Source organism: Trichosurus vulpecula, chromosome 2, assembly GCF_011100635.1.
Source record: "Trichosurus vulpecula isolate mTriVul1 chromosome 2, mTriVul1.pri, whole genome shotgun sequence".
NCBI classification, from domain to species: Eukaryota; Metazoa; Chordata; class Mammalia; order Diprotodontia; family Phalangeridae; genus Trichosurus; species Trichosurus vulpecula.
The window spans coordinates 442,520,099-442,544,280 of record NC_050574.1 but is presented as its reverse complement, the minus strand read 5'-3'; the positions used below and the strand labels follow the sequence as shown (position 1 = coordinate 442,544,280).

Genomic DNA, 24,182 nt, shown 5'->3' with positions numbered 1-24,182 from the left:
TAAGGAACTGAATGTCTTTATTTTGCTGGCTTGCACTAACTGAGGTCCCTGAAGAACACTGCACTCCACACCCAGAGGAAGCAGTTGCAAGACCCCAGATAGCATAGATTGGGACCAAACAAAGCCCCAGTATTCCTTCCAGAGGAATTCACAGTTGCCCTGACACAAAGTCCTCATTAAGGAAGTAAGGCTAGAAAAATTAGTAAACAGAAGAAGGCACTGACCATAAAAAGGTCATCCAGGAACGTATGAAATAAAAATTCAGGAAAAAATTCACAACATCTATAAGCAAAGTCTCAAATAAAAAGAGTGCTTTGCCACAAGCTTTAGCGAAATCCCTGGAAGAAACAATGCAAGAGTTTAAAAATAACATTACAAATTACATGAATGCTCTAGGGAAAGGAATTTAAAATGTAATGAAAGCTTTAGAGGAAAGAATAGAAAGATAATAAATGGCTTGGTATAGGAGGTGCAAAACCTTGCCAAAGTCACAGCTTCCTCAGAAGTTAGAATGGTCCAAACAGAAATCAATGACTCCTTGAAAAAGGCATACTAAAACAAAAGCAGAAAGAGTAGAGATTTTTACTTAGGATTGGCAGGAGTCTTTCCAATTCTACTCTTTCTGGATCAAAAAAAATTGTAATCTAGACTGGTATATCTGGAATTTTTGTAGATATGTTGTAGATTATCTGTATTTTAGCAAAATATTTGACAAAGCCTCCTGTATTGTTCTTGTGGATTTAGGCTAGAAATTAATTTATTTACTGGATTTGGAATGACTTGGATGACTATAATCAAAGATTAATTTTTAAAAGTTAATGTCAAATTGAGGGTAGAGTCAAGATGATAGATTGAAGGGTCATAACTGCCACACTTCTTCCAGAAACTCTCCTATGAGATGAGCACAGAAAATGTCAAATCAAATTCTGAGCAAAAAAACCAACAAAAAGTTAGAATAAATCACTGTTCTGGCCCAGGGCAGCTGATATAGAGAGGTCTGCAGATACTAGAGTGGGTATAGAAGTGGCACTAGCTGAGGGCCTTGAAGGTGGAAGCTGTAGCATCAACCACAGGAATACTGGGCATGCCCAATGCACAGGAATGGTAAGGTGACTGAAAAGCTGGTCAGAAAGAGATTCCAGGAGACTCCTGTGCTAGCCCTGGGCATAAGACCTTGCACCATATGGTAGATATGTAGCCTCTTACCCAGTCATGGGTAGCAATTCTGGGGCAGAGAGGAATGGCCACATTCACGAGGGAGCAGGATCCCTACCTGGTTAAGGACCAAAGTGCAGAGCAGGAGGGCAGTGACCAGATCTCTCCATGCATCACACCACCTTGGAGCCACTGAAAACCTATAGGCTCCCCTGCAGAAACTCAGGCCAACTATCCATCTCACAGGTGAGCAGAGCTCAACTCTAACATAAAGTCAAGAAATAGGCTGGACAAAAGAGAAAACAACAAAAAAAGAATCTGACCATAAAAATCTTCTATAGTGACAGCAAGCTCAAGACACAAACAATGACTTGAAAACATCTACAAGCAAAGCCTCAAGAAAAATGCAGATTGAACACAAGCCCAACAAAAATCCCTAGAAAAGCTAAAGGAAGAGGTTTTTAAAAAGAGCAAAAAATTATTTTAAAGATCAAATCAGAATGATAGGGGGAACTTGGGAAAAGAAATGAGAGCAATAAAGAAAATTACGAAAAGAGAATTAATAGCTTGGTAAAAGAGCTACAAAACCTCACTGAAGAAAATAACTCCTTATAAATTGGAACTGGTCAAGTGGAAGCTAATGATTCCATGAGACATCAAGAAACAATAAAACAAAAGTTAATGTCAAGTTGGATGAATGGCTCTATTACAATACTCTAGGAATCTGTCCTTGTCCTTGTTATTTATTAAGCACTTACTTTGTGCCAAGAACTGTGCTATGTCCTAGGAATATGAAGAAATGAAAAAGACTGTCCCTGCTCTGAAGGAACTCACAGACTAATGATGGACAGAGCATGCAAACAACTATGTCCAATGAAGATAATGCAGAATAAATTGGAGATAATCAGTTGAAAAATAGTGCTAAAATTAAGAGGGATCAGGAAAGACTTCCTGTAGAAGATGAAATTTTAGTTGGGATTTGAAGGAAACTAGGGGGCATAATTTGTTTAATATTTTTATCAATGACTTAAATAGAGGAATAAATAGCATCATGTTAAATTTTCAGGTACCATAAAACTAGGAGTAAAAGTTAACCAACTAATGCAGAAAAATCTAAGATAAACTTGAAAGGCTAGAATGTTGGACCCAGTTTGATAAAATGAAACCTATGTCAAGGACCTATAATTTCTTTAGTGTAGAATTTTATTTACTGATACAGACTACAACGTGTCTATAATTGATCATTTTTTTTTAAATTTTCTGACGCTGAGAGGTTAAGAGACTTTTCTATTTTCATCCAACTAGTAAATGTGACAGAATTTAATCCCATGTCTTCCAGACACAAGGTCTAGGATGTTATCCATTACAATGCTATTTCTCATAAGATGAAATTTAAAAATAGAGTTGAATCACATCTTACAGTTTGTTTCAAAAACTAACTTCACAAGTACAAGATGAGGGAAACATGACTAGATAAATAATTCATCTGAAAAACATCTGACAATTTTAATGAACTACAAGTTCAGTAAGGGTTTTACTAAGTTTATCAATATTTATTTGTGTCAGCAAGGCAATAATCACAATGTAGATGATAATTGTCAAAATACCTATGTGGTTCCATATCGCAAAATATAAGAAACTCTCCACATAGAAGGTAGAAGAAGTAAAACATTTATTCAGACACCAGAGAACCAGCTCCCATAACCAATAAGCCCAATCCATCGCAGCAGCAAAGAATTCAATACACAATATCACAGCATGGAGCCATGCCATCCCAAAACCATCTGCCCTCCTGCTGGGGCCTTCCCACAAGTATGCTCACAGCATACCACACGTCTGCTCTTTGCCTCAGCTCTAATGGCTCTCTCAGCATTTCCTGTGACATACTTTCCTTTTCCTTTCAGCAAGCTCCTCCCACCACATGTGACTTAGGCTTCCTCTGACATAAGCAGGTCACATGACCTATTAATGAGTGGGAAAGATCTTCAAATCGAAATTGTCATTACACCAGGAAGGCCATCAAGCTATTTATAGTTTTACTTGGATTTAAAGCTAGAATAGACATTAGATAGTATTGAGTGTGACAAACAAGCTAATTCAGTGTGAGGCTATTTTAAGAGAGTCACAGTACCTAGCTAACGTTAGGGAAGAGATAGTCTTGTTGTATTCTTCCTTGGTGAGACCACATTTGGATTAATTCTGGATTAATAAGCATTAATTCTGGGTTCCCTCATTTTAGGAAGGATGTCAATAAGCTGGAGAAATGATCAAAGCAGTGTGGCCACAGTGCCTTGAAATCATGCTCTATGAGGAACATTGACAGAAATGAGGGATATTCATGCTGCAGAGCATAGGACTCTGAACTGTTAGTAATTGTCTTCAAATATTTGTAAAATATTTGCAAGAGAGATTAGGCTTGTCCTCTTGGTCCCAGAAGGCACAACTCTGACTAGGAAGTGGATATTTCAAAGGCAGATCCAAATCTTGATACAAAGAAAGGCTTCCTAATAATTAGAGCTGTCTAAAGGGAACCAGGCCACTTTGGGGTGTAGTGGATATTTCGTAGAAGATTTTCTTGACCAGCTCTTGGTTTAGATGGCATCTTAGAGTTCTTTCCAACTCTGAGATTCAAGGACATTTCTAAGCCTCCAACAAAAGGTTACCAGCTATTCCATAGTTTTGTTTTTATTTAGAATTACAAGGGACTTTTAGATATTACGTGGTTCAGTGGTATAAAACTCAAACAGAAATGGATCCCTGCAGGTCCCATACTGACCTTGAAAACAACCAATTACCATTATCTCTGCTGAGTTATATTTTTATTGATTTTTTTGTTAAACATTTCCCAATTACATTTGAATCTGATTCCTACCCCACACTGGAGTTCTTCTGGTCTTATGTGGCCAGAGTTTGACATCTTTGATCTAGTCTAACCCACTTACTGTGTAGATTAGGAAATTGAGGCCCACAGCCTACTGCTCATATATAACATAGATGCAAAATGAAGAGGTTGGACCAGGCGATCAACAAGGTCCCTTTGAGCTTTAAATCTAAAGTGATTCGCCCAAGGCCACGCAATAAATAATAGAGCCAGGAAATTACTCCCAAATCATTTGATTCCTAATACTTTGCTCTTTTTCTCTACACCTTGGAACTTGGCTTCTTCTTGGCTTTTTTCTTTATAATCTGTAAAACTTTATTTCCCAATTAATTTTTTAAAAATTCTTTAAATTTTAACCTATACAAAATTAAAATCTTTTCAATCTTAAACAGGCAGGGGCAAGGCACATATCTCTATGCTGAGACTGGCTCTAAGTATATTGGTACTTGGATAAATGGACAACAGGAAGGATCAGGAGAATTTGTTCACCTCAACCATAGATACCAGGGCAAGTTCATAAATAAAATTGTAAGTAATTTTAAAAGTGCATTAAAATACTTCCATTAAGTATCTTTCAATATGTAAAAATTATAAAATGAAAATACTAAAAATTGTAAATATTTTTTAAAATATGGAGGCACCCTGTGAAATTACAGTTTGGTATGAGATATGAGAACATTAAGATTTTCTGTCTCACTCTGTGAATCATTATCTTGCCACTTCTACCTTTATTGTCAACAGAGGAGCAAGATGTGGATGGAGTAAGACTTTCTATGAGTATCCCAATAACATTTTTTCTCACATCCCTTTTCTTATTTCATTGTACCTCTCCAAAAATATTAGTGAAGCTTTTTAATTCCTTTTTAAATAAATATTTATTTCTCAACAATTGGGAAGTCAAATGTTTGTTCTTCATAAAAGACTCTTACACATATATCATGTAATTATAAGTAAACTTTCTGACCTCCCTTACATTCTTTGAAAGTCAGCATCTCTCAGGGATATTTCCGATTGTGTGACAGACTGAGTGACAACATCAAAATAATCACCCCCACCACCACCACTTCCACCTCAAAACAATAAGAAATTCATCAAATAAAATAGTCAAATAAAAAGAAATTACAGGAAACACCTCCATACAAAGTCTTCTGAAATTGCAGCAGAGGACTTGATGGTGATCTCACTCCCCTTCTTGCACCCAGTGCATCTGATTCTTCCTTTTAGCTTTGGCTGAGGGTGTCTTCCATCTTGTTCCCTCTTGACAGTGACCTAGCCTGATCCTTTCATGCCTACTCCTTAATGGAGGAAGTACAGTGAACTTGCCCAGCTTTGAGATGGAGAAAGAAACCAACTAGGTTGGAGAAAAGACTGAACAGTAGAAGAAGGGAAGGTATCCCACCGAGATGTGATCACCTCTCCTCACTTGATGTTTCCCTGTAGCATGGATGCATTTAGAACCTGTACCTACTTCTTAATGAGGTCACTGAAGAAGTCTACCCTCTATACTATGGACAGGAGAAAATGAATGGTACTGGATCTGGAACAAACAAAAGGGCAAGAATCAGTGGTGCATGAAATGGAAGAGGCATAAATAAACCAGAGGAAGGGTAGATAATAAACCTAGCCACATGCAGCTAAACCACTAATGAAATTCCCAAAAAGGGAAAAATAAGGAAGCAATCAGGAAGAGTTTATGATGCAATCAATATGAAAGATGAAAACCTTTAATGGAAACCTTCAATGGAGAAAAAGGCAAGAACATAATACTTTGTGGAACACCCTGAAATAATGGAACAATAACAAGAAACCCCATATTGGTTCAAGATAGGAAAAAAAAGATTTCAAAGAAGAAATAATGACGAAATAAATGCAGAAAACAAAGCTGTCAAAAAAAGGAAACCAGTAAGTAAACAAGAAAGTAGAATATTTGAAACACACTAAAGAGAATCTCTTCAAAAGAGAATAGCAGATTTGAAATTCAAAAATCCAGGAATGGAAGAAAGTTTGAACAGAATCAAAAGATATTAGGGAAAAATGTGATCTCCTTAACTAGCCAGAAAAACTCACTTTAAAGGTAGAATGTATAGAAGTAACTTAAGGATCATAGATCACCTGGAAAAATACAATGAATATCCTAAATATCACACTGCAGGAAATAATAGAAGATTACTCCAAAATATTAGAAACAGGGGAGAAGTAAAAATCAATAGAATCTGTAGTTCACTAAAAGAGGAAAACTCAAATTTGCATCTACAAGGATTGTATTAGTTAAATGTTAGAATTTCAATGTCATTCAATAAAGATTTCAGAAAGCCAAGACACAGAACTTCAGTTGTCAGGGAAATCAATTGGAAGAGCCCAGAATTTCTCTTTGTTTATGAAATTAAAGAAAATATTATGATACACTATTCCAAAATGCAAAGGGAAAATGGGTATATCAATTTTGGTAGGATAATTTTTATTATACTGGCCCAGTTCAACTGTGAGCAATTAAAACATCTTTCCATTGTACTTTGGGCATTGTAGTTTTGATTAGTTAAAGGCTGTATTATTCCGTGAAATAGCATCTAGAACATTGGTGTAAAAAAATTGGAATTTTGTTTATAGAGAAGTGTGGAGTCATTGAAATTGAGATTACTCTTTTCCTTCTATTAAATTTTGGTCCTGGCTACCTTCTGTCTAAGATATACATGATGTACAAATAGATCAACTTAATGGATAGATCCATCCACTTGTGTAGCATAATCTGGTCATTTGGCATCCAGTCCATTTCTTCTGGGTAGGTTGTATAGTTGTCAACTTCCAGTTAGAAAGTATTATAATTTTCTGGGTCTCAATTTAATCAAGTCAAAGTTATCCATTAACAGATTATCTAGAGTGCCTCATTATTTATCCCTCTTTCATTGGGGTCTCTCCTCCATCACAAGGACCTTCTTCCTGTTTTGTGCCCCACATGATACTAAACAAAGTCACTTTTGTCATTGAATCTATGATCCTGACATTTAATTGGGAAGCATCCTGTCGGAGAGTTTTTAAGTGAGCATTTTGTTTCAAACAAACACTGAATCAAATACTTTTTAATACTCAACAGGCAATGAATACAACTTGATCTTATGTTCTATGTATCTTATCATGATTTGTAAGACCCTAAAAATATAATCTAAAAATACACAATAGAATTTCATTGTGAAAGCCTGCCTGTTTTCTTCTTATGTTATCTATCATGAAGTATATGTATGTCTGTGTCTGTGTATATAATACAAAAGCATATGTACATACACACCTACATGAGCAGACCATTCTTATCAATATTTTTAGAGGTGAGAATGGTATGAATCAATAACTGATTTCTTTTTTTATCATATTTTTATAAATCTCAAAATCATCTGTGATCCCCTTAACTCTCATTTGCTATTTTCCTGTCTTTCCCCCTCAACTGCCTTAGCATTTAGTCACCTTAAACACAGACTTCCCCCGTGTACTTGGTCTGGTTTAGCTACTAGTTTTATTTTTGTTTTTGTGAGTGCCATTGATGCTGTTTCATATAATATTAATAATAGCAAATATTTATATGGTGCTTTAAGGTGTTCAGTGCGCTTTCTACACATTATCTCATTTGATTGCATTGAGCTGTGATGTTAGAGTTTAAAAGTTATATATGTCTCTGTTGTTATTGATAAAGAAAATGTTGATGACATATTGACAAATCTTTTATGCCTTTTTGTCTATTTTTCTCTCTCTAGTTTCATGTTTACATGCTCTTGGGGTGATCTGTCTGATTTGGATCTCATGAAAATTCAGATAAAATTCTTTACAGATAATTTAAGTCAAATTTCTTTCCTGACTTACAAAATAAGTATGGAAAGATTACGTCTATTGAGCAGTTATAATATAATGATGACAATGAAAGTCAGCATTTATATAAAACTTTAAGATTTGCAAAGCATTTAATAAATATTTCATTATATACTCACAAAGGCCTTGGGAGACAGATGCTATTATTGTCTGTATAATGTTTAATAAAGGATACTTATATTGTATCATTTATTGTAGTATTGTCCTTCAAGTGTCTGAAAATACACTTGGCATTTGGCATTTTGTACAATTTTTTCCTTTTCCTTTAGATTTTAAACTTTAATATAAAACGCAGAAAGCCTTATTAATTCTGAACCTCTTGGTCTGGAAATCATGGTCATTTGATCAGGGGATAAACCTGAACTTTACAATCAGTTAGTTACAGAAAGAATTTGCTAAGAAAATCAATGGTGTCAAGATTACTTAGGAAACATCTTACTTACTCGATAAAGCTATGTGTTGAAATCCTCTTAAAATGAATGTAAATTAGTTTTATCCATTCACTTAATAAGGAGCTCTGCTTTGCAACAATCATTAATTCTTAAAGTAACTGATAATTTAGATTGTCCCTCCCCTAATTGTCCCAGACTGGTAAAGTTGTGCTATGGTATGCTCTAGGAGAGACAGTGTGATATAATGTAATTAGGATATCCAGGGCTCCTCTTGCACAAACTGACTGCACAAACATGGCTAAGTCACTTAATCTGTTGCTGCCCCTGGCAACTCTCTAACACTGTAAGTTACGGACAAAATATTGGTCTATATTGACGTAGGGAGTTTCTACACTAAAGAAATCACAGGTCTGGGCAAAAAAAAATGTTGTAAAGCATGATCTATTGTATTGTAAACTGAACCATCATAATTTGAGGTTTCTTTTTTGCATAGCCAATGGGTCCTGGAAGGTATATTTTTGATATTGGATGTGAACAGCATGGTGAATATAAACTTGCAGATATGGTAAGTTACATAGTAGGATGTAATTAATTAATACATTTGTAGGTAACATGGAATGTCTAGTTACATTGCTGCTATAAAGTCAGAAGCGGTATGATTAAAAAACTGAAGACATCTTTGGGAAATAGTCTACTTTTTAGTTTTATTTGTGTTGAGAAACAGAAAGTTAAAATATTGATGATGTTAGCAAATTAAAATGTGTCATGCCTATTGCTTATTGTTAAAGTCTAATCTGTCTTGCATGCCAAAATTGAACAGTTAATATTTATCAGGAAACATTTGGGTGTTAAGTCTTTGAAGATTCAAATGAATTTTGCGACATTGTCTATTACAACACTATTGCTCTGCAAATTGCTACTAATCATTTCGAGAGTTTGAGTGATGATATATCAAAACATTCTTTTGTTTTTATACTAGTAAGGACTAGCCAGACTGATGCATCCAATAATTAAAATTAGCCAGCTAAGATTATGTTTTTCAGAATTAAATTTGCCTGGCGTATGTGTTACATACATACTATATTTAATATAGTTCATGTCTATGTAATTCATATCTACCATATCTTGGGACTATATTGATAATTTTTTCTGCCTTTTAAATTTTTTCTTTTAACTAGTGCCACTAAATTGATTATTTAGTCAATACCTCCTTGTACAATACAACAAGGGAAAGTGGTATTTACAGTGGAGATAAGTTAGAAGTCCTTGCAGTAAGATGAGGGATAAGCAAAGATGTCTATTACTGACACATTTTTAGAGGCAGATCTAATGCCAGTAATTGCTCATAGTTTTGGCTAGATTTTGACAAAATGAGCAGTAATTGAAATGGAAATTTACTTTGTCATTACACAATATGGATATAAAACAAAAATACAGGAGCAATTTGGTATACTTGGCCTCTCTTACCTCTTTATAGAAATATGTCTTGGAGAGTAAGGCATAGTGACTTCCATGACCCTGGGCACCCACCAAATGTAAGAGGGCTAAGGTATAATTAGTCTTTTATGCTCTTAGGTAACTAGGAAACTTTATCAGGGAAGCCTGGCCAATCAGATCCCTGCAGCAACTTTGTCATCTTTTAGGGAAAGTGAATATCTGTCGATACAGCAAAGGGGGAAGAGCTTGGACTTTTATCGTGGGGAAATATTAGTTCTATCACACTACTGCTGTTGATATATGTAGCTAGAAATGCTGCAAATAACAATAAGGTAGAAGAGAAATTGAAGGAATAAATATAGGCAGAAAGAAAATAGGCAGCAAGATGACTCAGTGTATAGAGTGCCAGCCGTGGAGTCAGGAGAACCTGAGTTCAAATCTGGCCTCAGACATTTACTAGCTGTGTGATCCTGGGCAAGACACTTAACCCTGTTTGCGTCAGTTTTTCTTGTCTGTAAAATGAGCTGGAGAAGGAAATGGCAAACCACTCCAGTATCTTTGCCAAGAAAACCCCAGACAGGGTCATGAAGAGTCAGGCATGACTATTTGATTAAACAACTAAAGAGAAAACAGTTATTGCTTTTTTCAGATGATAGTTTACTTAGAGAACCCTAGAGAGTCAACTAAAATTGACTGAAACAATGTCAGCATACAAAACAAATCTTTAAATCATTAGCATTTCTGTATATTGTCCACAAAACCCAGCATGAAGAAATACAAAGAGCAGTTCCATTTAAAATAATTTCAGAATGTATAAAATACCAGCTAATACACAGGAACATTGTAAATACAACTACAGTATACTCTTCACACAAATAAAGACAGACCTAAATAATTGAAGAATTATTAACTGCTTATGGGCAAAGTGAATATAATAATCATTATAATATTACCTAAATTAATTTGCTTATGTCATATCAAACTACCAAAGGATTACTTTGAAATTATGAAAAGTAATAAAAGTCATTTTTAGAAACAAAAGATAAAGTATCTCAAGGAAAATAATGACAAAAAAATTGTAGGAAGGGAACTGAGCAGTACCAGGCCTCAAATAGTACTACAAAGTGGTAATCATCAAAATGATGTGATCCCTGTTTAAAAAATAGTGAAACTAATATGAGAAACAGATAAGGCATAAAACATATAGAAGCAAACTAACATAGTATCATAGTGTTTGATAATCCCAAATACCTCAGCTACTGCAGTAGGTATTCATTTGACAAAAATTACTGGGAAAACTGGTCTGACAGAAATTAGGTCAGCTACTATACACAGCTACTTCTGTATGCCAAGTTAAACTATAAGTACATATGTAATCAAGACTTCGTAAAAAAAAAAATTAGGTGAGCAAAGGAAAAAAAAATGACTTTTCCTCTCTAGGACTTGGAAGATTTCATGACAAAAAAGGCATAGAGAAAATCACAGGACATAAAATGGATAATATTAATTACATAAAATTAATATGTTTCCCCCAAATAAAACCAATTCAACTAAAATGAAAAGGAAAACAGTTAACTGGGAAACAATCTTTGCAGGAAATTTCTCTAATAAAGGTCTCATTTCCAAGAAACATAAGGAATGGATTCATTCAAATTTATAAAAGCCATTCTGGAGTCAGGAAAACCTAAGTTGAAATCCAACCCCAGATGCATATTAGCTTTGTGACCCTGGGCAAGTCATTTAGCCTTTGTCTGCCACAGTTTCCTTATCTGTTAAGTGCAGATAATAATAACACCTACCTATGATTATTGTGAAGATAAAGTTAATATTCATGAAGTTCTTTGGAAACTTTAAAGTACTATATTAATGCTAAAGATTTGTTGTTATTATTCTAGAATTAAAAAATGGTCAAAAGATATGAATAAGCAAGATCCTTTTCTGAATTAAAAAAAAAAACCTTCCCTACTGTCAAATAATTCCCACCAAGTAATATAAATCCTTACATTAACCATGTTCAAAAAAGTTATCTCTCGTTTAACATATCGTGTCCATTACCATTTTTGTTAGGAGGTAGGTAACATGTTTTGTCCTCTGGAGTTGTAGTTAGCATTGATCATGGTTCTTAAATCTTTCGAAGCTATTTTTCTTTATACCATTGTAGTGATGTAGTATGTAGTTATGTTCTCCTAGTTCTATTCGTTTCACTCTGAATCAGTTTATACTAGTCTTTCGGTTTCCCTGGGTTCCATCCCTTTTGACATTTCTTACTGTAACATTCCTCTACATTTATCTTAACATAATTTATTTAATAGTTCTCCAATTAACAGCTATCTCCTTATTTTTCAGGTCCTGATTATTTAAAAAAAGTGCTTCTATGAATATTTTTGTGCATCTGGGTCCTTTCCTTCCATCTTTGATTTTTGGGAGGTATGAAGTTGGCAAATATAGCTAAATCAAAGGAGATGCCCAATATATGATTTTTTGAGTATCATTCCAGATTGCTTTCAGAATGAATGCACTATTTCATAGCTCCACCAAATGTGCATTAGCACATCCCCTCCAACAATTTCTACTTTCCTTTCTTGTCTTTGCTGATCTGATGAGTTGAGGTATAACCTTAAAGAATTGTGAAAACAAAGAAATGAAAAAATAATGAGCTTTTGCTGTAGCATATACAACTTCACTTTCATAAATATTTTTCTGCCATGGTTAAGTAGAATTTTCTAGAATTAAAAATACAAGCATTTATAAAAAGTAATAATTTTTAAAAGTTTCCCTTATAGGAATTAATGAAAAGAAATGCTAACCATACCAGATATTAAACTGTATTATAAAGCAGAAGTCATCAAAACTACTTGGTACTGTCTAAGAAACAGAGTGGTGGATCAGTGGAATAGGATGGTTACACAAGACGCAGTAGTCAATGACTATAGCAATCTACTCTTTGATAAACCCAAAGAATCCAGATTCTGGGCTAAGAATTCACTATTTCACAAAAACTGCTGGGAGAATTGGAAAATGGTATGGCAGAAACTGGACATAGACCAATATCTTACACCATATACCAAAATAAAGTCAAAATGGGTTCACGATTTAGGAATAAAGGCTGATACTATAAGCAATTTGGGAGAGCAAGGAATAGTTTACCTGTCAGATTTATGGGAAAGGGAAGAATTCATGACCCAACAAGAAATAGAGAGCATTACAAAATGCAAAATGGATAATTTTGATTATGTTAAATTGAAAAGTTTTTATATAAACAAAGCCAATGCAACAAAGATTAGGAGGGAAGCAGAAAATTGGGAGAAAATTTTTATAACCAGTGTCTCTGATAATGGCCTTCTTCTCTAAAATATACAGGGAACTGAGCCAAATTTATAGGAATACAAGTCATTCCCCAAATGAGAAATGGTTAAAGGATATGAACAGGCAGTTTTCAGAGGAAGAAATTAAAGATATCTATAGGCATATGAAAAAATGCTCCAGATCACTATTGATTAGAGAAATGCAAATCAAAACAACTCTTAGGTACACATCTCTCCTGTCAGATTGGCTAACATGACAAAAGAAGAAAATGATAAATGCTAGAGAGGATGTGGGAAAATTGGGACATTGTTTCATTGTTGGTGGAGTTGTGAAGTGATCCAGCCATTCTGGAGAGCAATTTGGAACTATGCCCAAAGGGCTATAAAAATGTGCATACCCTTTGACCCAGCAATGCCACTTCTAGGGCTATAACCCAAAGAGATCACACAAGTGGGAAAGAAACCCATATGCACAAAAATATTTGTGGTGGCAAAGAATTTGAAATCAAGGGGATGCCCATCAATTGAGGAATGGCTAAACGAATTGTGGTATATGAATGTAATGGAATACTATTGTGCTATAAGAAATAAGGAGCAGGAGGACTTCATTATAACCTGGAATGACTTATATGAACTGATGCTGAGTGAGGGGAGCAGAACCAGAAGATCATTATACACAATTATAGAACACGGTATCTGTAAGGACTAACTTTGATAGACTTGACTCCTCTCATCAATGCAAGGGTCAAAGACAGCTCTAAAAGACTCATGACGGTAAAAGCTATGCACATCCAGAGAAAGAATTATGGAGTCTGAATGCAGATTGAGGCAAACTTTTTGCTCTCTTTTTTTTTTCCTTCTTTTTTGGCTTCATTTCTCCTTTCTCATGATTCATTCCATTGGTTATAATTCTTATTTACAACTAGACTATTATGCAGATAAGTTCAAAGGTATATATAGAACCCACATTGAATTACATGCTGTCTTGGGGGGAGGAGGAAGGAGAGGGAGGGAGAGAAAATTTGGAACCCAAAAACTTGTGGAGCTGAACGTTGTAAACTAAAAATAAAAATAAATTTATAAAAAAAGTTTCTCTTATAATCTTCCTTCCCTTTCCTCCACTCTTTTCCTTAGAATTATCTAAACTCTGTGGTCTCATACCTCAGTAATGTCATAAAATCCTATGAGATAAATCACCTAAAAGTTAACCATTTTTGTTTCCTTTCTAAGACAATATTTATTTTTATTTTATTTTCCTGTTTTTCAATAAGGCCTTGTTGGTATTACTTTTGTAGGCCTTGGGGAGGAGAGAGAATTATTATCTTTTCCCCAAATCTTATACTTTTGTAGATAAAATAATTCATATATTTTCATTTAAAATAGGAAAGAGTAGAAGAGGAAGAGGAAGAAGAAGCTTCAACTATTATTCCAAAGTGGAAAGCTCAAAAAATTACCCCATTAGAACTCTGGAAACCAAGTCCTGTTGAAGAATCACCTCAGCCTGATGTGCCACCAGAGTCAGAAGAGCCACAAGCTCCCTCAGAAAGTAAGTAGCGTGCTTGGATTATTCAAGTTGGAGAAACAGTTTTCAAATGTCTCAGGAATACATTAAAATCCTCTAGTCTGCTATAAAGAGGAGCATGATCGGGTTTTATATCTCTTATTTTTTCTGTCATTATATTTCAGTCGGTGAAGTGACTGAGGATATTCAACCTCTTACTGATTATTCAGAAATAGAAGACATTGAAACACTAATGAAACAGGGTGAAGAAATTGAAGAAACAAAAGCTGAAAGCAGAGAGGAAGGTAGAGTTGAAATAAGAAATTACAATATGAATCGGGGGAGGAGATAATTCCTATAGACCAGGGGTGGGGTACCTATGACTTTGAGGCCACACATGGCCTTCTAGATCCTTAAGTGCAGCCTTTTGAATGAATCCAAATTTTACATAAGGCCACACTGAAGAATCTGGAACAGGGATAGGGAACCTGAGGCCCAATAGGACCAAATTCCTTTCATGACACAAATATGATACCCAAACCAGAAAGAGCAAAGCCAGAGAAAGAAAACTATAGACCAATTTCCCTAGTCCTCGAGTCTTTAGGGTCCTTGAGTGTGGCCCTTTGACTGAATCCAAACTTCACAGACCAAATTCCCTTAATAAAAGGATTTGTTCTGTAAAACTCTGCCTTAGTCAAAAGGCTGTACCCAAGGACTTAGAATGCCACATGTGGTCTCAAGGCCACAAGTTCCTCACCCCTGCTATAGACCCTAGAAAGAAAGAGCAAAATTAGTTATCACTAGTTATTAAATGCTAGTAATTATCACTACAGATACCTTAATATTATGAACTTAAAGTAAGCATACTATCCTTGACAGATAGTACAATGCATTTTTTAGATCACAATTGATCTTTATGAAAAGAAATTCAATTTTTTTTTCAACTGGACAAAATTGGAGAAAAAAAAGTGAGACTCTTAAATGAATGGCCACCTTTTTATCTTGGTTTTTTTTTCTTTTGGCTTTTTATCTTGCTTTTTTTTTCAATTTTCTTTTTTTTTTAATTTATTTAATATATTTAGTTTTCAGCATTGATTTTCACAAGAGTTTGAATTACAAATTTTCTCCCCATTTCTACCCTCCCGCCCACTCCAAGATGGAGTATATTCTGGTTGCCCCATTCCCCTATCTTGCTTTTTATTAGTGGAAAAGGTATATTGAGAGATAATTTGAACATATATCATTCACAACCATGCAGAATTTTTTTTTGTCAACATAATGTAAAATAATTGACCTTTTAAAGAAAATGTGTACTTATCAATTGTAAGTAACAAAATCTATTATTATAGTTAACTAGTTGATCTACAAGTCTCAATTATCTATATTAATAATAGGGAGCAGTGGCATCAAACATTCCACTAATCTATCAATCAACAAGTACTAATTAAACTCTGCTATGTGCTAGGCACTCAGCTATGCCCTAGGAATAAAAAGACAACATGAGAAATAGTCCTTGTGCTCAATGACCCTACATTATACCGAGGGATACACCTCTGACCACTAGCTGGAGCTTTTGAGTGATATTAAGCATTGGTGGTATTGCAGAGGTCCTATCATGTCCTAGCAAAGCAAGTTAGGCATGTACAATTGTAGCACTCCAGCTTGGTGAGGGCTTGTAGCTTTTACTTTTCTTTCCTACCTCTTCAGAGCTGAAGTTTTGAATAGGTATAGGACAACCCTGAGTCACTGTTACTAAAGTGGGTGGGGATTTGTTTGTTTTTGATGAGGCGGTTGGAGGTAAGTGACTTGCCCAGGTTCACACGGCTAGCAAGTGTCAAGTGCCTAAGCCAAATCTGAACTCAGGTCTTCCTGACTCCAGGGCTGGTGCTCTCTCTAGTGTGCCACCTAGCTGCCCTGTGGGTGGGAATTTTTATTTCCCCCTAGGGGCTGTTTCTGGTGCCCTACCTTCTTTACTTTAGTCCCAGACCCTCCATTTTGCTCAGGATACTGGCTCCAGATATCAGCTTCAGTTCAACCAAACCAAATTTCCCATCTGAGAAAGAAGAATTCCCTTACTCTCATCTACATACCTGAGCATTAAGTAAAATACAATGAACTATTTGGCTTTTTCTTGGCCAAAAGTTTTTATCACATTTTAAGTCTTAGAAGTAAAGTCCCTTTCTGTCTTTCTAACACTGTCAGGTTTGAAAGAAAAGTGAGGACTTTGAAGTTAGCAGATATCGAGCAATGTATTTTGCTTCTAGGGGGTGGGGAGGTGGGTGGGAGAGAAGGGAAGAAAAGGTGTCATGTTCTCTTATCTTAGCTCATACTTAAGGAGCACTGAAGATATTTCCCAGTTCATAGTGCATGCTATGATCTTCTCTTTCCTCTTGGCCTCAGGAATCATTATAGCCACTTGAGTTAGCATAACCCCAACCCCAAGGGTCTCTTTTCTCCAGCTCTTCCTCACAGCTTTTGCTAACATTTTTAGTATAATATTGAATAATAGTGGTGATAATGGGTATCCTTGCTATACCCCTGATTTAACTTATCCTCATTACAGGTAATTCTTGCTGATGGTTTTAGAAAGATATTACTTATCATTTTAAGGAAAGTTTGATTTATTCTTATGTTCTCTAGTGTTTTTAATAGTAATGGGTGCTGCATTTCGTCAAAAGCTTTTTCTTTTTCTTTTAAAAATAATTTATTTAAAATTTTTAGTTTTCAACATTGATTTCCACAAGATTTTGAGTTACAAATTTTCTCCCTATTTCTACCCTCCCCCCACTCCAAGATGGCATGTATTCTGATTGCCTTGTTCCCTAGTCAGCCCTCCCTTCTGTCACCCACCTCCCTGCCCATTCCCCTTACCCTTACTTTCTTATAGGGCAAGGTGTATCTCTATGCCCCATTGCTTCTATATCCTATTTCCCAGTTGCATGCAATAAACAACTTTTTTCTTGAGCATCTGCTTTTAGAACTCTGAGTTCCAAATTCTCTCTCCTCTTCCTTCCCTACCCACCCTCCCTAAGAAGGCAAGCAATTCAACATAGGCCACACATGTATCAATATGCAAAACACTTCCACAATAGTCATGTTGTGAAAGACTAACTATATTTCCGTCCATCCTCTCATGTCCCCCTTTATTCAATTTTCTCCCTTGACCCTGTCCCTTTTCAGAAGTGTTTGCTTTTGACTATCTCCTCCCCAAGTCTGCCCTCCCTTCTATCATCCCCCCTCTTTTATCTCCTTCCCCCTACTTTCCTGTGGGGTAAGATACCCAATTGAGTGTATGTGTTATTCACTCCTCAAGTCATATCTGATGAGAGCAAGATTCATTCGTTCCCCCTCACCTGCCCCCTCTTCCCTTCCAACAGAACTGCTTTTTCTTGCTACTTCTTTGTGTGATAGTTTACTCCATTCTAGCTCTCCCTTTCTCCCTCTCTCCCCTCTTAATTTTATTTTATTTTTTAGATATCATCCCTTTATATTCAACTCACCCTGTGCCCTTTGTCTATACATATGTGTATTCCCTTCAAGTACCCTAATACTGAGAAAGGTTTCATGAGTTACAAATATCATCTTTCCTTGTAGGAATATAAACAAAACAGTTCAACTTTAGTAAGTCTCTTATGATTTCTCTTCCTTGTTTACCTTTTCATGCTTGTCTTGATTCTTGTGTTTGAAAGTCATATTTTCTATTCAGCTCTGGTCTTTTCATTGAGAAAGCTTGAAAATCCTTTATTTATTGAAAATCCATATTTTGCCCTGGAGTGTTATACTCAGTTTTTCTGGGTAGGTGATTCTTGGTTTTAGTCCTAGCTCCTTTGACCTCCGGAATATCATATTCCAAGCTCTTCGATCCCTTAATGTAGAAGCTGCTAGACTGCCTCCAGAGTGGAGAATGCTTTGTCCCAAGCTTCAGGGGCTTTGCACTGCAGTTTTCAGAGCTACTTCTAAGCCACCACAAGCTCTGCCATACCAGTGCTCCTCCTCCCCCAAGAACCACCAACCAGGACAGCGACCCAGATCCAAGCAGGGCAAAGCAAGAGAACCCTGCCTTTGTGCCCACAAACCGCTCCCTGCACTCCCGCTCTGATCTGCTGCTTGATTCCTCCCACCAGGTGGGCCAGGGACTCTGGAAGCAGCCACCGGAGCTTCCTGTTGCTGCTGCCCCAGCGCCCCTGGAGCTCGGGCCGGATCATGCTTCTTTCACCCAGATCCAGAAGTTTTCCCACTGACCTGCTTGGTGGTCTTTGGCATTTGTGGGTTGAGAAGTCTCGTAACTGTTATAGTTCAGTGATTCCTGGTCCTAAGTCTTGTTCACCAGATCTCCTCCACCCTGATCTGTCTTGGTTTGACCATGCTGGGCTCCACTGCACTCCACTCCCCAGTGCGAATGACCCTTCCCAGTGACCATACAGGCTGTTCTGGGCTGGAGACCTGCTTCCCTCTGTCATTTTGTGGGTTCTGTAGCTCTAGAATTTGTTTGGAGCCATTTTATACAGGTGTTTGGAGGGATTTGGGGGAGAGCTTAAGCGAGTCCTTGTTCTCCAGCCTCCACCTTGGCTCCGCCCCTGAATCTTGACTTTGAAAAAGAAATCAGGGGCAGCTAGGTGGCACAGTGAGTAGAACATCTGCCCCAATGTCAGAAGGACCTGAATTCAAATTTGACTTCAGACACTTGATACACTTACTAGCTGTGTGACCTTGGGCAAGTCACTTAACCCCAATTGCCCTGCCTTCCTCCCTCACCCCCCCAAAAAGAAAAGAAACCCATTGAAAAAACATATCTTTCAGGTAATACAACAACTCTTATATTGTTTCTCCTTGATGTGTTCTCCAGATCACTTGTTTTTCTAATGAGATGTTTCATATTCTCTTCTATTATTTCATTCTTTTGGTTTTGTTTTATTATTTCTTGGTGTCTTATAGCATCATTAGCTTGTCCTTATACAATTCTAGTTTTTTAAGGAGTTATTTTCTTCTTTAAATTTTTGGATCTCTCTAATTGGTTGACTTTCTTTTCACAATTTTCTTGATTTTCTTGAATTGCTCTTATTTTTTCCTAATTACTCCTCAACCTCCTTATTTGATTTTTAAAGTCTTTTTAAAGCTCTTTTAAGAACTCTTTTTGGGCTTGTGACTGTTTGATATTTTTCTTTGAAGTAGGATTTTTTTTTTTTAAGTTTCACTGTCTTCTAAGTATGGACCCAGATCTTCTCTTTCCCTATAGCAGTGATCTATGGTGGGCTCCTTTCTCCTTTGCTTGTTGTTGTTATGATTATAATTATCAGTAGCTTATTCTAGTCTGGTTCTAGTCCCAAGGTGGGGGTTGATGCCTCAGGCTGAAGCCTGATTTTATGTTCTGTTGTTTTCTAAGCTCTGTCTGCGAGCCCAACCTCGGGTGCACATATCCACCCTCGAGCCATGGCTAGGCCCTCAGCCACACAGTCACTGCACATTGTTCGCTGTGGTCCTTCTTAAGGCTGCAAATTTCAGCTTATCCCTCTACCTTGGAATGGAAAACAAAACCAGGGACTTGGCCCTTCTGCAAGTGCCCACAGCCAGCAGGGTCCCAGTGATTCTGCTACTGCACTCAATAAATGTCTGCTCACTCCTTGTACACAGCCACAGCCCAGACTGCATCTGGTCAGTGTATCTGGGCCTGCTGTAAAGTGACTGGAGAGGATCCTTCAATCTTCCCCTCCTCAGCTGTCTGACCCTGACACTCTCCCTGCAGTAAAAGATTTTGCTGGCTGAGGAGGCTGTTGCCTGCCCTCTGCCCCTGGGCTCATTGTTTGTTGATTCATCAGTCTTGCTTGGAGATTTTTGCACTTCAATCAGGCCAAACTTCTGTCCCTGGAGGGTGGGCCTTAAGGTCCTTCCCAGGTGTTTTAGGAGGACAAATGTTTTACTTTGACTTTTAATTGTTTCTGTAACTCAAAAATTCTTTTTGTGGCAATATTTTTATTGTGTTTGTGGGAGAATTTTGGAGAACCTGGTGTTTCCTGTCTTATTCTGCCATCTTCCCAGAAGCCTCTCTCTACCTGCTTCTTTTCTAAATTTAGCTTCATTGATTTTATTTGTGCACAAATTTTTGATTTTAGATAATCCAAATTATCTATTTTGCCTTCTATGATCCTCTCTATCCCTTGTTTGGTCATGAACTCTTCCCCTATCCATAGATCTATAAGATAAATTTTCCTTGATACTCTAATTAGTTTTTTTATGTTCTGAGTGTCTGTATTTTATATCTTTCTGCTGCTTTCACAGCTCAGTCTGGGAGTCTGTAAGTTCTTGGTATTTCCAAAGTGGTGTGACCTGGGAAGAAGTCTGTTCACTTCCTTCTTGATCTGTGATCTTCAAGTTCTTGAACCAGTTTGGATCTGTTGGCTTGTGTGTGATTGAATTTCAATAAACTGCTGCTGGACTCAGTCACAGTTAGCCTGCTGGGAAGTTCTGCAGGTTTATAGTGACTGAACTGCAGGCTCTCTCTTGGTTTGGTTTCCTACCCTGGCTTATTCTACTGTAGGCTTCTGTGTAGGATGAAAAGTTAAAACTGACCCCACTCCCCACCCCTTGGGCTCAGAGCCACATAGCTAAGCTCTTTGAACTTATTCCCTGTTTCTTACACAGTTCTTTGTGACCAAGACTGCAACTGATCTTTTCTGCCCTGGAACTGTGGAATAGGTGACAGACCTGGGTTGCGCTCCTAACCAGTCCTTACCCCAATGTCTGTAGATCTTCTGTCTTTTTAAGCTGCCTTGGGTAGGAAAAATGACTCACTGTGACCTTTTCTTGGCTTTCCCTATCAGAATTTGGGTTGGCATGTTTTCTAGGTCATAGTGGAGGAAGTTGTGGAGGAGCTAAGGCAAAAAATGCTCCCACTCCACCATCTTGATTTGGCCCTACCCCAGGCAATTGGAGGGCTATATCAATGGCTTGTGTCCCAGTCCCTTGGACCAACGAGGAATTCTCAGGGACAATTTCCCTGCCTCTTAGGGAAAAAAAAAATCAGCTTAGTTTACATGGTAGGTATCTTTGCAATTATTGCTGCTACCACAGGGATGCACATTTTGGAAACATAGATGATTTTAACTGCCTTGAACTTTTCCTTTTGGCAAATCTGAATTCCTTAATTTAATGGGTAGGAATTGTTCATTTTTGTTTTTATATCACCAGTACCTAGTGCTTGGCAGTGCAATATTTCTTGAATTGACTTGAAATTCAAACTGTCCTTACTAGATGACTAGAGAACATAATTAATGTATGTGCATGTGTGTGTGTATATATACACACATATTCCTCTTCTCTCCTTTAAAACAATATATGCTATTTCATGGTTATGACCACTAAAATCTTGCTAAGTAATTTAAGAATTTGAACCTATTTAAAATTAAACTATGTCACTTGCATTTGTTTCCCAGCATTAAATGAGGAGGAAGAAGAGGAAGGAAAATGATCGGCATCACCAGATTAAAACGAACAGACCAACAGAAAATGAAAGTATGTGCAGGGCACATATATTATAGCAATCTCATTTTACCTAGTTTGTAAAATTGATTTAGATATGCTAATAAACGCTTTAATGACAATTGTTTCCAAAATCCTTTCTGCACATTCTATAAACTGAAAGGTCCTGGATTGGTTTTTACCGAGCAGCCTGGTATGGTGGATTTAGTAGCAAATTTGGAACTGATATCAAATTCAGCACCATCCCCCCGCCCCACCCCACCACCCCATGATCCAATTTAATCTCAGGGGCTACTTGCCTGACTCTCACTTGTATTCGCAGGTCAGGTCCTCAGGACGTCTGACTTCTGCCACTGACAGGAGTAACCCTGAGATTCTGAGTTTTTCTAGTACTGGCATTCATGAGTTTTTCCTGTGCTTCCTGTTGATTATCAGCAGAATTAATTAGTTTTTATAAAGGGTATTTATTAAGTAGGTATAGCAAGAACAGTTGCAAAAACAATTCCTCCTCTGACGACCTGGGAGAACACTCTACCTTTGCACAGGCAAGGTCTCTGCAGGAGATGGGTTCAAACTCAAAAGTAGTAAGGCACATATGCAATGTGGCAAAGTGAATAGAGCGCTGGGCCCAGAATTGAGAAGACCTGATTCCAAACCCTGCCATAAATCTTAGGAACTGTGTGACCCTGGGCAAATCACTTAACCTCTATCTGCCTCAGTTTCCACATCTACAAAATAGAGATGATAATAATAAAACTTTTCTTCCAGAATTATTATGAGGATAAATTGAAATAATATTGGTAAAGTGTTTTGGAAACCTTAAAGTGCGATGGCAATGGGGTAGAGGTGTGTTACTAAGTGTTTAATAACTGGCTATCTGGGGGAAGTGTGTGTATATGTGTATATATATATATTCATACATATTCATTTATATACATATACATGTATGTATACATATACGTATGTGTACACACACACACACATATATATATATATACATATATATATATGAATAACATACTTTTAAGTTTAATCTTCATTATTGACATTTTCTTCATGACTTGATAATTCAAGCCTTGATTTTTAGGGTTTGCGAATTTCCAGCTCACATTGAAAATTTAACAATTGCTTTTCATGAACTTGTTTGAGCTGCCTCCCCCATGTCCCTGTAAAGAGATAACCCAAGGGGCAGCTATGTGGCAAAGTGGATAGAGCACCAGGAAGACCTGAGTTCTAATCCTGCCTCAGATACTTACTAGCTGTGTGACTGTGGCTAAGTCACTTAACCCTAAATGTGCCTCAAAAAAAACCACACACACACAAAATGGTAACCTGGATCTTGTTAACTCTTCATAGAGTCTTCATGAAGTTTCGCTCACGTTTAGCCCTCTTAGAGGGCCATTGTACTGACCTCATTGTTGTATGCCTGTGAAACCTGGACAGTCTACCAGTGCCATGCTAGGAAACTGAATTGCTTCCATTTGAATTGTCTTAGGAAGATTCTGAAGACCACCTGACAGGATAAGGTACCAGACGCTGAGGTCCTTACTTGAACTAAACTGCTAAGCATTCAAACTCCGCTTCAGAAAGCACAACCCTGATGGGCTGGTAATATTGTTCAAATGCAAAACATACACTTGCCAGAAAGACAGTTTTCTGGAGGACTCACACAGGGCAGGCACTCGCACAGTGGTCAGAAAAAGTGATACAAGGCCACTCTCAAAGTCTTTCTTAAGAACTTTGGTATTGATTGTGTGACATGCGAGACACTGGCACAGGACCGCTCAGCATGGTGTGCCCACTTCAGAGAAGGTGCTGTGCTCTGTGAGCAAAGAAGATTTGAAGTAGCTCAAAAGTAATGCAAGATGTGCAAATTTGGAGAACCCACCCAAAATGTCCGTATGGATTGTAAGTGCCCAGCCTGTGGTAGAGCATCCTGAGCTTGCATTAGTCTGATCAGCTATAGTCAGACACATTGTATCTTAGCTCTAACATACTGATGTCATTTGGATCCTCTTCCAAAACAAAGGTTAACTAACTTCTTCACCCCCCTAAGGGGTGATGTTTCCTGAAGTGTGACTTTCCTCAGAGTGTCTGTTGTTGTTGAGTCATTCAGTCATGCTGATTCTTTGTGACCCTGTGTACAATAGGACACCAATACTATCCAAGGGGTTTTCTTG

The 24,182-nt window shown here is 37.1% G+C and overlaps 1 protein-coding gene across 1 annotated transcript in view; it reads left to right on the top strand.

Moving 5' to 3' along the window:
* Positions 1-22,122, top strand: part of RSPH1 (radial spoke head component 1) — a 49,123-nt gene extending 27,001 nt beyond the window's left edge. The window contains exons 5-9 of the mRNA XM_036747871.1: positions 4,429-4,564; positions 8,777-8,848; positions 14,409-14,571; positions 14,712-14,831; positions 21,957-22,122. Of these exons, the coding sequence (XP_036603766.1) occupies positions 4,429-4,564; positions 8,777-8,848; positions 14,409-14,571; positions 14,712-14,831; positions 21,957-21,991 (526 nt within the window). The 3' untranslated portion in view covers positions 21,992-22,122. The remainder of the gene's footprint in view (positions 1-4,428; positions 4,565-8,776; positions 8,849-14,408; positions 14,572-14,711; positions 14,832-21,956) is intronic.
* Positions 22,123-24,182: the final 2,060 nt, after the last annotated feature.